At 49.3% G+C, this 13640-nt stretch overlaps 1 protein-coding gene across 1 annotated transcript; it reads left to right on the top strand.

Moving 5' to 3' along the window:
* Positions 1 to 491: 491 nt before the first annotated feature.
* cart3 (cocaine- and amphetamine-regulated transcript 3) lies at positions 492 to 1307 on the top strand (the record flags this gene model as incomplete). Its single annotated transcript, XM_079251377.1, has 3 exons — positions 492 to 683; positions 1037 to 1120; positions 1200 to 1307. 3 exons carry the CDS (start codon positions 492 to 494, stop codon positions 1305 to 1307), a joined length of 384 nt encoding a protein of 127 aa, XP_079107503.1.
* Positions 1308 to 13640: the final 12333 nt, after the last annotated feature.

Genomic DNA, 13640 nt, shown 5'->3' on the forward strand with positions numbered 1-13640 from the left:
CGTCTGAATGACCAAGTTTAAGTGCAGGAGGGGCTGCTGAATACATCCTCAGACAAGAAAAGAAACATTTCAAGTTACTGCTGATCCACGTGGAATACCAAATCTGACTGAAAGATATCAGTAATTATCCTTTATGTTAAATTGATTCTTTAAAGTTTCTGTGTTGAAATCTGAAATGATAAAAGAACCAAAATCTCATCAGTTTCTGTCTAACTTCATCCAGGAAACATAATCAGCATGAAATCTGTCATCCATGTAAGAAGAAATTCCCTACTGTGACTCCACGCACAGCTACTGTTATTGTTGACTTTTTCAGGCATATTTTGCCCAGCAACTTTTATGGGATGACTCACCCAAGGCGGCTGTTACGCATGACAAAAAGGGGGAGAAAAAAAAAATCAAAGGATAAGGTGGAGCAAGCAGATGGCAGTACTCACATAAAAAGGTGTTTGGAGCGGAGGAGCAGCTATTTGAAACCAGGGAAGGGCCACATGCTGCCGCGCACCGGGACCATGCAGAGCTCCAGGCTGCTCAGCGGGGCGCTCCTCTGCGCGCTGCTGCTGCTCTCCTCCTGCTCCGTCGCCGCGCAGGAGCAGGACATGGAGTCCGAGGAGGAGCTGAGCCCCAGAGCCCTGCGGGACTTCTACCCCAAAGGTCCGAACCTGACCAGCGAGAAGCAGCTGGTGAGTCCTGGAGCTCACGCTTCAGTCCTTGTTTCCACGGAATTCGGTTTTATTTAACGGAACTATTTCCTGTTTAGTTTCATTATGTGGTTTTAAATACACTAAATAATTCAATTACATGCAAAAGTGGTTGATTTAAACATTTTCTTTACAACTTGATGCTTTTAATATCGCAATAATATTTATTTCTCTTCTGTTTTTCTTAATCAAATCACTGTAGGTTTGTGCGTAATTGTGCTTTAACTAAACAATCCAAACTCAAACTAAATGGTTGTTTATCTACTGTAATTGCTTTTCGTTTTTAAAAATGACTGAAGCTTTGTTTTGCTGATTTTTGTTGTGTGGTCTGACAGCTTGGAGCTCTCCAAGAAGTTCTTGAAAAGCTGCAGGCAAAACGGCTGCCGTCGTGGGAAAAGAAATTTGGCCAAGTCCCCACGGTAACACACGAAGCTTTACTGTTAATTCCTACCATTTTATTGATGCATTCTCCTCTGATGTTGCTTCTCTCTCCCTCAGTGTGATGTTGGAGAACAGTGTGCCGTGAGGAAAGGCGCGCGGATCGGCAAGATGTGCGACTGTCCCCGGGGAGCCTTCTGCAACTTCTTCCTGCTGAAGTGCTTATGAGCCTTCTCCGGATCTGAATGTAGCGTTGAGAAGAGGGGAAAAAATGGAAAATTCCTGCTTGATTCCTTTGTAATTACTCTTATTTTTTATGATGCAGCTGGAGGAGCAGCTGGAGTGACTCCTTACAGTAAAGAACTGTAGTAGTTTTATGATAAATATATATTTGGAAAAAGGTAGTCCAGTATCAGAGGAAATATATCATTCTATGTAAGGATGTGGGGAATATTGTGAAGAGGTATAAAAGCTGCTGTAAATATTCAGATCCACTTTATGTCTGTTGGAAAACTAGTCATTGTTGTGATGACCCAGAATAAAGTCACCCGAGGACCACAAACACACTGTAAAGTTTATGCAGCAATATGATGGGAGAATAGTTAGAATTCATCTATAAATCCAGTCTGTCTTATATGCTTGAACTATTTTGTTCCAGATGAATGTTTTGTGTATGACTCATGATAATAAATTGTGGATCATGTTTTGTAAAGCAGCGGAGTGGCCGTAGATTCCTTTAAAAGCACTTCTCCATCATGCAAACACCACTAGATGTGAGACAACCTGAGGCATGAATCAGCTATGAATTATGCATGTTGGCTTTTAATCATGTGGGCGATCAGTGAGGAGGTCAATATTTGATCAGTGACGTGGGAGGGGGGGGGTGGCGATGACATCACGCCTTCCTGAGGGTGTTCAGGCTGCTCACAGAGCACAACAGAGGTTTAAAATTAAATTCTGCTGCAGAGGAAGCAGCCAGACACTGAATGTCACATCTCAGTCACTGCGCCAAAACATTCAGTTTGCTTTTACTTCCACTTCACAGCTTCGGGCTGCTCATGACAACGTGTTTGAAATGAAAGAGGCTTAAAAAGTCAAATGGACAAAAACAATCTATATTTAGTTGCAGATATGTACACAACCTTTTATCTAAATACGTCTGAATGAGTTGGTTTAAAGCTGAATCTTTGCTTTTTGCACACTGATGCATGTGCAGATGTCAGAAGATTTCAGGTTTGTTCACAACACTCAGAGATTGGAACATTTCAGGCAGGAAGAAGTTTTGTGAAATCTCGCTTTGCTTTTACAGCATCCTCTGTGTTTACACAGTATTTTCATTGGCTGTAATCCCCGACCAGCCATGCAGCGACTGTGACGGGGTCAAATCCTCTGTTTTAGGGTTTACTTTTCCTCATTTGGCAGATTAAAGTTCAGTAGCTGTGGTTAAATGTCCTGTAGAATTTAGGAACAACCAGATTCAGAGCATGAATGCATCATCATTTCCACCCTGACTGGGTGTGTGTGATAATATTGCATCATATAAATAATGTGGACTGTGGGTGCAGCAGGGCTGACCCATTAGCTTTGGACCTCAGGGTTCTTTTGTACTCAACACACGCTCTTCGGGAAGCAAAAGTCCAGAAACCAGTTCTTCTTTTGGTCGTTTTAATGATAAAAAACAAAACCAAAAATTACACAAAGAAACTTGAATCCAGACCTTTCAACAAGCAAAATTAAAAGCAGTGTAGGTCAAAAGACTGTGTTGCTCCAAGATCCAGTGGCTTCTGATTTTCTTTTCTTTTTGTTTATTATAGACCGAGTCGAACAGCCAATCAAAATTTAGCAACCTGCACGTCACCAGTCATTTTCCTGAGACACAGAACTTCAACATTTAAACATAAAATATCACAAAGCTATGATAACTGAAGATTAAATTACAATAAAGGAAAATGGCCACAACATATGCCGGCCCCTAACTGACTAGGCCTTAACATATCAATTACCAACTTTCATGAAAACTTGGAGCCATTTACATCAATACCCTAACATGCAAATTTTTTCTAATTTTTAACTAGAGTTTTGTCCTTCTTCTACACAGGTATCTACATTTACATTTTTACAGACTGTCCAACAGGCAATGCCTAATCTATGTCCCTTCTTGAATCTTTATTCTTCTTCCAGAAGTAAACATAGTTTTGTTATGGGTCTGTGAATGACGCTGGTCTTTGTCCGGACTTCGGCGCTTCTGACAACTCCTTTAGAATCTGGCATTACTTTGGTGATTCTGCCCAGCATCCAGGTGTTTCTTGGCAAAGAGGGGTCAGCGATGAGGACAACATCTCCAACCTTGAAACTTCTCTTTGGACCAAGCCATTTTTGACACTCTTGCAAGAGCGGTAAATATTCGTGAGTCCACCTTTGCCAGAACAACTCTGCCAGATATTGGATTTGTCGCCAACGACGACGACTGTAAACATCTTTGTTGTCAAACACTCCAGGTGGAACATTAGAGCTTGCTTTCAGTAGGAGCAAGTGGTTTGGTGTCAGTGACTCTAGATCACTGGGGTGGTCTGTGTTCATAGTTATGGGTCTTCCATTGATGATACTCTGGACTTCCCGAAGAGCGTGTGTTGAGTACAAAAGACCCTGAGGTCCAAAGCTAATGGGTCAGCCCTGCTGCACCCACATGGACACTTGGAGCCTCTAATCTGAATTTAGAAGCTATAAGAACTAATTATATAAGAAATAAGCATTTAAGCATCAAGCAGGTCAAATCTTTTAGCTAAAAATGTCAATAGATTCTATATTTTTGATGTAATTTAATGACTTCTAATAATTAAAACAACCCAGAAAGCAAGAAGCAGATAAATAAAAGAAAATATGTTTCATAAATTCTCAGTTGTTAAAGTCTAGATGACCAAAAAGACAACAACAACGTAGCTGCTGTGAAACAGCCATCAGACTAAAACAATCCCAAGAAATCGTCTCATGCAACCTAGCAACAAAAAACTGCATCAGAAATCTGCAGGATGAGCGTCTGGATAAGTATTACGTATCATGGATTAATTCATATTCCAGTCTGAAATGATAAACCCAAAATAAAAAAATTATGTTGCTTCACAACCAGGAGGGCTGGCGGGAAAATGTTGGTCTCAAAAGGAAGCCGAGAGATGTGAGATTATTACAAAAATGTTAGAATAAAGAAATGTACAGAGTCAGAGTAAAGTCACCCGAACACAGAAAAAAAACACAAGAAGAAAAAAAACACATTACTTTAAGTGAAAAGCAGAGGATAAAGAGAACACTAGATTTTACATAAACACACAGAAAGACACTTCAGAGTGTAATTCATTGTAAAAATGTCCAGACCTTGTGACGGTGTGGTGGAGGTGAGGACCCAAATGCAGAAACAGGAGCCAAGGATGCAGAATCAACATGCTTTAATAAACTAAACTGAAAACTGGACGGCTCGACTAAAGCACGGGAAACGGCAAACACAACAAACCCACTGCTGGGAACAGAAACCAGGGCTTTTCATACCAGGAAGCAGAATAAGAAGGGAAACCTGGAAACAAGGCACGAGGAAACTGAAGGAAAACTACAAACTAAAACAGGAAACTAAAACCAAGGAAACGCGTAAAACGTCACATCATGACATGGGAGTCCAATCACTGGTCTGTGGTTCCCAGTCTGGGGTCCCTCAAAGATCACATGAGGTCCCCAAAGCTTTGACTGTTCAGAGTCACCGACTTCAGCTGCCATCCTGCAGGTTTTAGTGTTTCCCTGCTGCAACACACATGGGCCAAATCAAAGGCTGCTTAGCAGACAGGTGCAGAAGATGACAACAAGTTGTTAAAAAACCTTTTCATTTGAATCAGGTGTCGTCTGTATCTCCTCGGAGCATGCAAGAGCCTCACTAGATCCCATTTCCAGGAAATACGGATGGGAAATACCCAAAAGCTGCATGCTGAGGTTCTACTAACGTTCTCTGTAGATCAGACATCGCCAGCGTGTCATCTTTAGCACCAGAGTCCTGCAGGGTTTAGGTGTTTCTCTGCTGCAGCACAACTGCAAGATAAGGTTCAGTCTGCGGTTTAAGTATATGGAATCAGATTTGTTTCAGAATCTCCAAGCAAAACTTTTTAAAACTCAAGCAAAAAACAACAATTAAAACCAAAACTTTCTAAAACTTAAGTAGAATAAATGATCTAAAGAAAAAAAAAATCATCAATCATCATGAAAACAGCTGTGTCACTCAAAAACTCACCAGCCAATCGGAAAGCGCCCCTGAAAAGAGCCCGCCCATAAAAGGTTTGTGTCAGAAATTAAACCAAAGAATCAAAACCAAAGACTGTGAAGGGCAACTAAATAGAGTAAAGAGAGAAAGAAGAAGAGGAAACTGCAAACAAAACTACTCAATTTAACTAAATAAAAGCCTAATAGTTTTCATTATTATTGATCATTTTTGATTTTGAGATAATTTATTTTACTGAAGTTTTAGAAAGTTTTGGTTTTAATTGTTTTTTGGTTGAGTTTTAAAATGTTTTGCTTGGAGATTCTGAAACAAATCTGATTCCATTCAAGTACAACCCGTCCAAGATTTTACAGACAAAGAACAATTACACAGAACACAGATCTGAACAGACTCAGGTCTCTCAGCCAACTTTATCTGGAGCCGCCATTAATTCCTCACCAGCTGTGCATCAGCTTCCCGATGAGCCATGGGAGTCAGTCAGGAGGAGTGCACCTGCAGGAGACTGGACCAACAGGTGGTCCCTACCACAGACGTTCTTCTTGCATCTTTAATGTGGGAACATTCAGGCAGCCTTTGCTGGTTGTTTTAACTTTTCCCAACCTTTACATTTTGATAAATCTCTGGAAGAAATCATGAATGATGATATTGTGTCAGCTAATGGATCTTGTCAGTCTAAACTTTGGAGAATTACAGATTAATGGACACTATTCTGCTTTTTTTGGGACAGTTTTTGTAGAGATTCAGTTACCACAATCTCGGTAAGGGGCGTCCAAATTTTTGCATGCAGCTGCACTTCCAACACGCTCTTTTCATCGAGCAACATTTACATGCTGCTGACATTTTACCGCATTAATGGCAACTAGAATCCTGCAAAACCTGATATTTAAGTAACTTTTGTGTTTTTAGTCTTGGTTTTTACATTCATCACAGAACATTTAACCATCTTAGCAGTGGCGTTTTGTAAGTCTTGGAAATTAAGAAATAAAAAGGTACCAGCAGATCACATAAAACAGCCAGTGAAAGGGAATTAATTCAGTTTAATTTGTACAGCGCCACTTCACAACAATGTTGTCTCAGGACACTTTGCATACACATCATTTCAAACCAATTCATACATATCCTATAATAGAAACCAACTGATTGCATCGAGTCATAACTTCGATCCAATCCTCCATCCTGAGCTGCACGCGGCGACAGTGGGAAGGAAAAAACTCCCCTTTAACAGGAAGAAAACCTCCGGCAGAACCCGGCTCAGGGAGGGCAGCCATCTGCCTCGACTGGTTGGGGTGGAGAGGACAGGAAAGACAGATCAACATGTACAACTGCACTTATTCAGGAAGACCTGCGGAAAAAAGGAGAAATAAGTTAGAGACGGCAATATTGTCATATATTTATACATTAATATATTAGAGAAATAGAGCGAGGTACTTCTCAGTGCATCAGGTAACATCCCCATTGCTACATCAGTAATGGATGGCTAGACTACCCATAACTATAAGAGCAATGAGCAGAACCTGGACAGTTGGGTCCCGTACATGCAGACTCCAACTCAGGAGATGCTCATATCCTAACTATAAGAATCATGGAAAAGGAAGGTTTTCAGCTCGATTTTAAAGGGATCCATCAGTCTGGGAGGAAATAGCAAAACAGACATGGCTGAAATAATGAAACTTGGAGAATAATGTTCGCTTGACTTCAAATGTAATTCCATTTTCTCCGCTGCTCTCATCAATAATGCAGAGGATGCTCGCTATGTGTGTTTACATCGCTGGGAGTCAACACCCACCTACAGGCTCACTGACCATCTATTCCTGTTTGTCCAGTTAGCTCCTGGAAAAGCAGTTTTTATCATTAATAATTCATAGACAGCTGGACGGAGTCTCTCCAGCACCAAGCAGGAATTGAGATTCCACATAGGAAATGACTTCTTACGGCATGTGGGACGATCCCAAGTGATTGATCGTGTGATGTATAAAATCTCTTTAAAGTCAGTAGAGACTCATATTTGCACAGTTTGACTCAGAAAATGCATTTCTGTACTTTCACCAACTCAAATAAAAGCTATTTTTCACTCTGACAGTGCGAATATTTATTCACCTGCCCATTACTTTGCCCCAAAGTCACACCTCTGTCCAAATGCTGGTCCTTCATGACAGAAAGAATGAAAATGTCTTATTTACTCGATAATACAAGAAATATTAAAACCACTGCTGTGAAGATTTTTTTCCTTGCAGATGATGACATTTGGGGTTATTTTCTGTCAGGATGTTTGTTTATTCATCGCTGGATTGTCACCTAAATGAATCACAGCAACTATTTGTGAGGAGGAGTTGTAAAAACCATAAACTTGAAGTGTTTTCTCTTTTCTTTCTCCTTCTCTTTCTCCAAAAAAAGTTTCTCTGTAGGACTCAGTAATGAGTAGCTCCATCTTGTTAATCTCAAAATTCATTTGGGCATCCTTGATGCGAGTGTTTCCAGGAGGCTAGTAGGAACATTGTTCCAAGTGGTGAAGATGGCTTCATGAAGGGCATCAACAGTCTGGAACTGATGACTATATTTTATAAACTTCCCTTGCCATCCTTTCCCAAATGTTCTCTATGGGGTTTAAATCAGGTGAACATGCAGGATGGTTCTTCCTAGAAGAAGTCCTTCATCAAGCGAGCATTGTGAACTGCAGCGTTGTCCTGTTGAAAAACCCAGCTGTAACCAGACAAGGCCCTCAGTAATGAGGTATGCCTGCCGCAACATCTGAACATAACCAGCCGCCGTCTGACGCCCCCGCGCCGCCTGACGACCCCGCGCCCCGTGACGACCCCGCGCCGTCTGACGACCCCGCGCCGTCTGACGACCCCGTGCCGTCTGACGACCCGGCGCTGCCTGACGACCCCGCGCCCCCTGACGACCCCGTGCCGTCTGACGACCCCGCGCTGCCTGACGACCCCGCGCCCCCTGACGACCCCGCGCCGTCTGACGACCCCACGCCGCCTGACGACCCCGCGCCGCCTGACGCCCCCGCGCCGTCTGACGACCCCACGCCGCCTGACGACCCCGCGCCGCCTGACGCCCCCGCGCCGCCTGACGACCCCGCACCCCCTGACGACCCCGCGCCATCTGACGACCCCGCGCCCCGTGACGACCCCGCGCCGTCTGACGACCCCGCGCCGTCTGACGACCCCGCACCCCCTGACGACCCCGCGCCGTCTGACGACCCCGCGCCGCCTGACGACCCCGCGCCCCCTGACGACCCCGCGCCGTCTGACGACCCCGCGCTGCCTGACGACCCCGCGCCCCCTGACGACCCCGCGCCCCGTGACGACCCCGCGCCGTCTGACGACCCCACGCCGCCTGACGACCCCGCGCCGCCTGACGACCCCGCACCCCCTGACGACCCCGCGCCGCCTGACGACCTGACGCCCCCGCGCCGTCTGACGACCCCGCGCCGTCTGACGCCCCCGCGCCCCCTGACGACCCCGGGCTCGCCGTCTGACGACCCCGTGCCGTCTGACGACCCCGCGCCGCCTGACGACCCCGCGCCCGCCGCCTGACGCCCCCGTGCCGCCTGACGACCCCGCGCCACCTGACGCTCCCGCGCCGCCTGACGACCCCCGCGCCCGCCGCCTGACGACCCCGCGCCACCTGACGCTCCCGCGCCGCCTGACGACCCCGCGCCCGCCGCCTGACGACCCCGCGCCACCTGACGCTCCGGCGCCGCCTGACGACCCCTGCTGGTGGACTACTGGTGGACTGCTTGTGGAGTGTTGGTGGACTGCTGGTGGACTACTGGTGGACTACTGGTGGACTGCTGGTGAACTACTGGGGGACTACCGGTGGACTGCTGGTGGACTGCTGGTGGACTACTGGTGGACTGCTGGTGAACTACTGGTGGACAGCTGGTGGACTACTGGTGGACTGCTGGTGGACTAATGGTGGACTACTGGTGGACTACTGGTGGACTGCTGGTGGACTACTGGTGGACAGCTGGTGGACTGCTGATGGACTGCTGGTGGACTACTGGTGGACTACTGGTGGACTGCTGGTGGACTACTGGTGGACAGCTGGTGGACTGCTGGTGGACTACTGGTGGACTGCTTGTGGAGTGTTGGTGGACTGCTGGTGAACTACTGGTGGACTGCTGGTGGACTGCTGGTGGACTGCTTGTGGAGTGTTGGTGGACTGCTGGTGAACTACTGGTGGACTGCTGGTGGACTGCTGGTGGACTACTGGTGGACTGCTGGTGGACTGCTGGTGGACTGCTGGTGGACTACTGGTGGACTGCTGGTGAACTACTGGGGGACTACCGGTGGACTACTGGTGGACTACTGGTGGACTGCTGGTGGACTGCTGGTGGACTACTGGTGGACTGCTGGTGGACTGCTGGTGGAGTGTTGGTGGACTGCTGGTGAACTACTGGCGGACTACTGGTGGACTGCTGGTGGACTACTGGTGGACTGCTTGTGGAGTGTTGGTGGACTGCTGGTGGACTACTGGTGGACTACTGGTGGACTACTGGTGGACTGCTTGTGGAGTGTTGGTGGACTGCTGGTGGACTACTGCTGGACTACTGGTGGACTGCTGGTGGACTGCTGGTGGACTGCTGGTGGACTACTGGTGGACTGCTGGTGAACTACTGGGGGACAACCGGTTGACTACTGGTGGACTGCTGGTGGACTGCTGGTGGACTACTGGTGGACTGCTGGTGGACTGCTGGTAGACAGCTGGTGGACTACTGGTGGACAGCTCGTGGACTACTGTTGGACTGCTGGTGGACTACTGGTGGACTGCTGGTGGACTACTGGTGTACAGCTGGTGGACTACTGGTGGACTGCTGGTGGACTACTGGTGGACAGCTGGTGGACTACTGGTGGACAGCTCGTGGACTACTGGTGGACTGCTGGTGGACTACTGGTGGACAGCTGGTGGACTACTGGTGGACTGCTGGTGGACTACTGGTGGACAGCTGGTGGACTACTGGTGGACTGCTGGTGGACTACTGGTGGACTACTAGTGGACCACTGGTGGACAGCTCGTGGACTACTGGTGGACTGCTGGTGGACTACTGGTGGACAGCTGGTGGACTACTGGTGGACTGCTGGTGGACAGCTGGTGGACTACTGGTGGACAGCTGGTGGACTACTGGTGGACTAATGGTGGACAGCTCGTGGACTACTGGTGGACTACTGGTGGACTACTGGTGGACAGCTCGTGGACTACTGATGGACAGCTGGTGGACTACTGGTGGACTGCTGGTGGACTCCTGGTGGATAGCTGGTGGACTACTGGTGGACTGCTGGTGGACTACTGGTGGACAGCTGGTGGACTACTGGTGGACTGCTGGTGGACTACTGGTGGACTACTGGTGGACTACTGGTGGACAGCTCGTGGACTACTGGTGGACTACTGGTGGACAGCTCGTGGACTACTGGTGGACTACTGGTGGACAGCTCGTGGACTACTGGTGGACAGCTCGTGGACTACTGGTGGACAGCTGGTGGACTACTGGTGGACAGCTCGTGGACTACTGGTGGACTGCTGGTGGACTACTGGTGGACTACTGGTGGACTACTGGTTGACAGCTGGTGGACTACTGGTGGACTGCTGGTGGACTACTGGTGGACTGCTGGTGGACTACTGGTGGACAGCTGGTGGACTACTGGTGGACTACTGGTGGACTGCTGGTGGACTACTGGTGGACTACTGGTGGACTACTGGTGGACAGCTCGTGGACTGCTGGTGGACTGCTGGTGGACTACTGGTGGACAGCTGGTGGACTACTGGTGGACTGCTGGTGGACTGCTGGTGGACAGCTGGTGGACTACTGGTGGACAGCTGGTGGACTACTGGTGGACTGCTGGTGGACTACTGGTGGACAGCTCGTGGACTACTGGTGGACTGCTGGTGGACAGCTTGTGGACTACTGGTGGACTGCTGGTGGACTACTGGCTGACAGCTGGTGGACTACTGGTGGACAGCTGGTGGATTACTGGTGGACAGCTCGTGGACTCCTGGTGGACAGCTGATGCACTACTGGTGGACTGCTGGTGGACTACTGGTGGACAGCTGGTGGACTACTGGTGGACTGCTTGTGGAGTGTTGGTGGACTGCTGGTGAACTACTGGTGGACTACTGGTGGACTGCTGGTGGACTGCTGGTGGACTACTGGTGGACTGCTGGTGGACTACTGGTGGACTGCTTATGGAGTGTTGGTTGGACTTCTGGTGAACTACTGGTGGACTACTGGTGGACTGCTGGTGGACTGCTGGTGGACTGCTTGTGGAGTGTTGGTGGACTGCTGGTGAACTACTGGCGGACTACTGGTGGACTGCTGGTGGACTACTGGTGGACTGCTTGTGGAGTGTTGGTGGACTGCTGGTGGACTACTGGTGGACTACTGGTGGACTGCTTGTGGAGTGTTGGTGGACTGCTGGTGGACTACTGGTGGACTACTGGTGGACTGCTGGTGGACTGCTGGTGGACTACTGGTGGACTGCTGGTGAACTACTGGGGGACTACCGGTGGACTACTGGTGGACTGCTGGTGGACTGCTGGTGGACTACTGGTGGACTGCTGGTGGACTACTGGTGGACTGCTGGTGAACTACTGGTGGACAGCTGGTGGACTACTGGTGGACTGCTGGTGGACTACTGGTGGACTGCTGGTGGACAGCTGGTGGACTGCTGGTGGACAGCTGGTGGACTGCTGGTGGACTGCTGGTGGACTACTGGTGGACTACTGGTGGAAAGCTGGTGGACTGCTGGTGGACTGCTGGTGGACTACTGGTGGATTGCTGGTGGACTACTGGTGGACTGCTTGTGGAGTGTTGGTGGACTGCTGGTGAACTACTGGTGGACTACTGGTTGACTACTGGTGGACTACTGGTGGACAGCTCGTGGACTACTGGTGGACAGCTGGTGGACTTCTGGTGGACTGCTGGTGGACTCCTGGTGGACAGCTGGTGGACTACTGGTGGACTGCTGGTGGACTACTGGTGGACAGCTGGTGGACTACTGGTGGACTGCTTGTGGAGTGTTGGTGGACTGCTGGTGAACTACTGGTGGACTACTGGTAGACTGCTGGTGGACTGCTGGTGGACTACTGGTGGACTGCTGGTGGACTGCTGGTGGACTACTGGTGGACTGCTGGTGGACTACTGGTGGACTGCTTGTGGAGTGTTGGTGGACTGCTGGTGAACTACTGGTGGACTGCTGGTGGACTGCTGGTGGACTGCTTGTGGAGTGTTGGTGGACTGCTGGTGAACTACTGGCGGACTACTGGTGGACTGCTGGTGGACTACTGGTGGACTGCTTGTGGAGTGTTGGTGGACTGCTGGTGGACTACTGGTGGACTACTGGTGGACTGCTTGTGGAGTGGTGGTGGACTGCTGGTGGACTACTGGTGGACTACTGGTGGACTGCTGGTGGACTGCTGGTGGACTACTGGTGGACTGCTGGTGGACTACTGGGGGACTACTGGTGGACTACTGGTGGACAGCTCGTGGACTTCTGGTGGACTACTGGTGGACAGCTCGTGGACTACTGGTGGACTACTGGTGGACAGCTCGTGGACTACTGGTGGACAGCTGGTGGACTACTGGTGGACAGCTGGTGGACTACTGGTGGACTGCTGGTGGACTACTGGTGGACTACTGGTGGACAGCTGGTGGACTACTGGTGGACTGCTGGTGGACTACTGGTGGACAGCTGGTGGACTACTGGTGGACTGCTGGTGGACTACTGGTGGACTACTGGTGGACAGCTGGTGAACTACTGGTGGACTACTGGTGGACTGCTGGTGGACAGCTGGTGGACTACTGGTGGGCAGGTCGTGGACTACTGGTGGACAGCTGGTGGACTACTGGTGGACAGCTGGTGGACTACTGGTGGACTGCTGGTGGACTACTGGTGCACAGCTGGTGGACTACTGGTGGACAGCTGGTGGACTACTGGTGGACTGCTGGTGGACTACTGGTGGACTACTGGTGGACTACTGGTGGACAGCTCGTGGACTACTGGTGGACTGCTGGTGGACTACTGGTGGACAGCTGGTGGACTACTGGTGGACTGCTGGTGGACTATTGGTGGACAGCTGGTGGACTACTGCTGGACAGCTGGTGGACTACTCGTGGACTGCTGGTGGACTACTGGTGGACTACTGGTGGACAGCTCATGGACTACTGGTGGACTGCTGGTGGACAGCTTGTGGACTACTGGTGGACTGCTGGTGGACTACTGGTGGACAGCTGGTGGACTACAGGTGGACAGCTGGTGGACTACTGGTGGACTACTGGTGGACAGCTCGTGGACTACTGG

Source organism: Telmatherina bonti (assembly GCF_933228915.1).
Source record: "Telmatherina bonti genome assembly, chromosome: 1".
Taxonomy (NCBI): Eukaryota; Metazoa; Chordata; class Actinopteri; order Atheriniformes; family Telmatherinidae; genus Telmatherina; species Telmatherina bonti.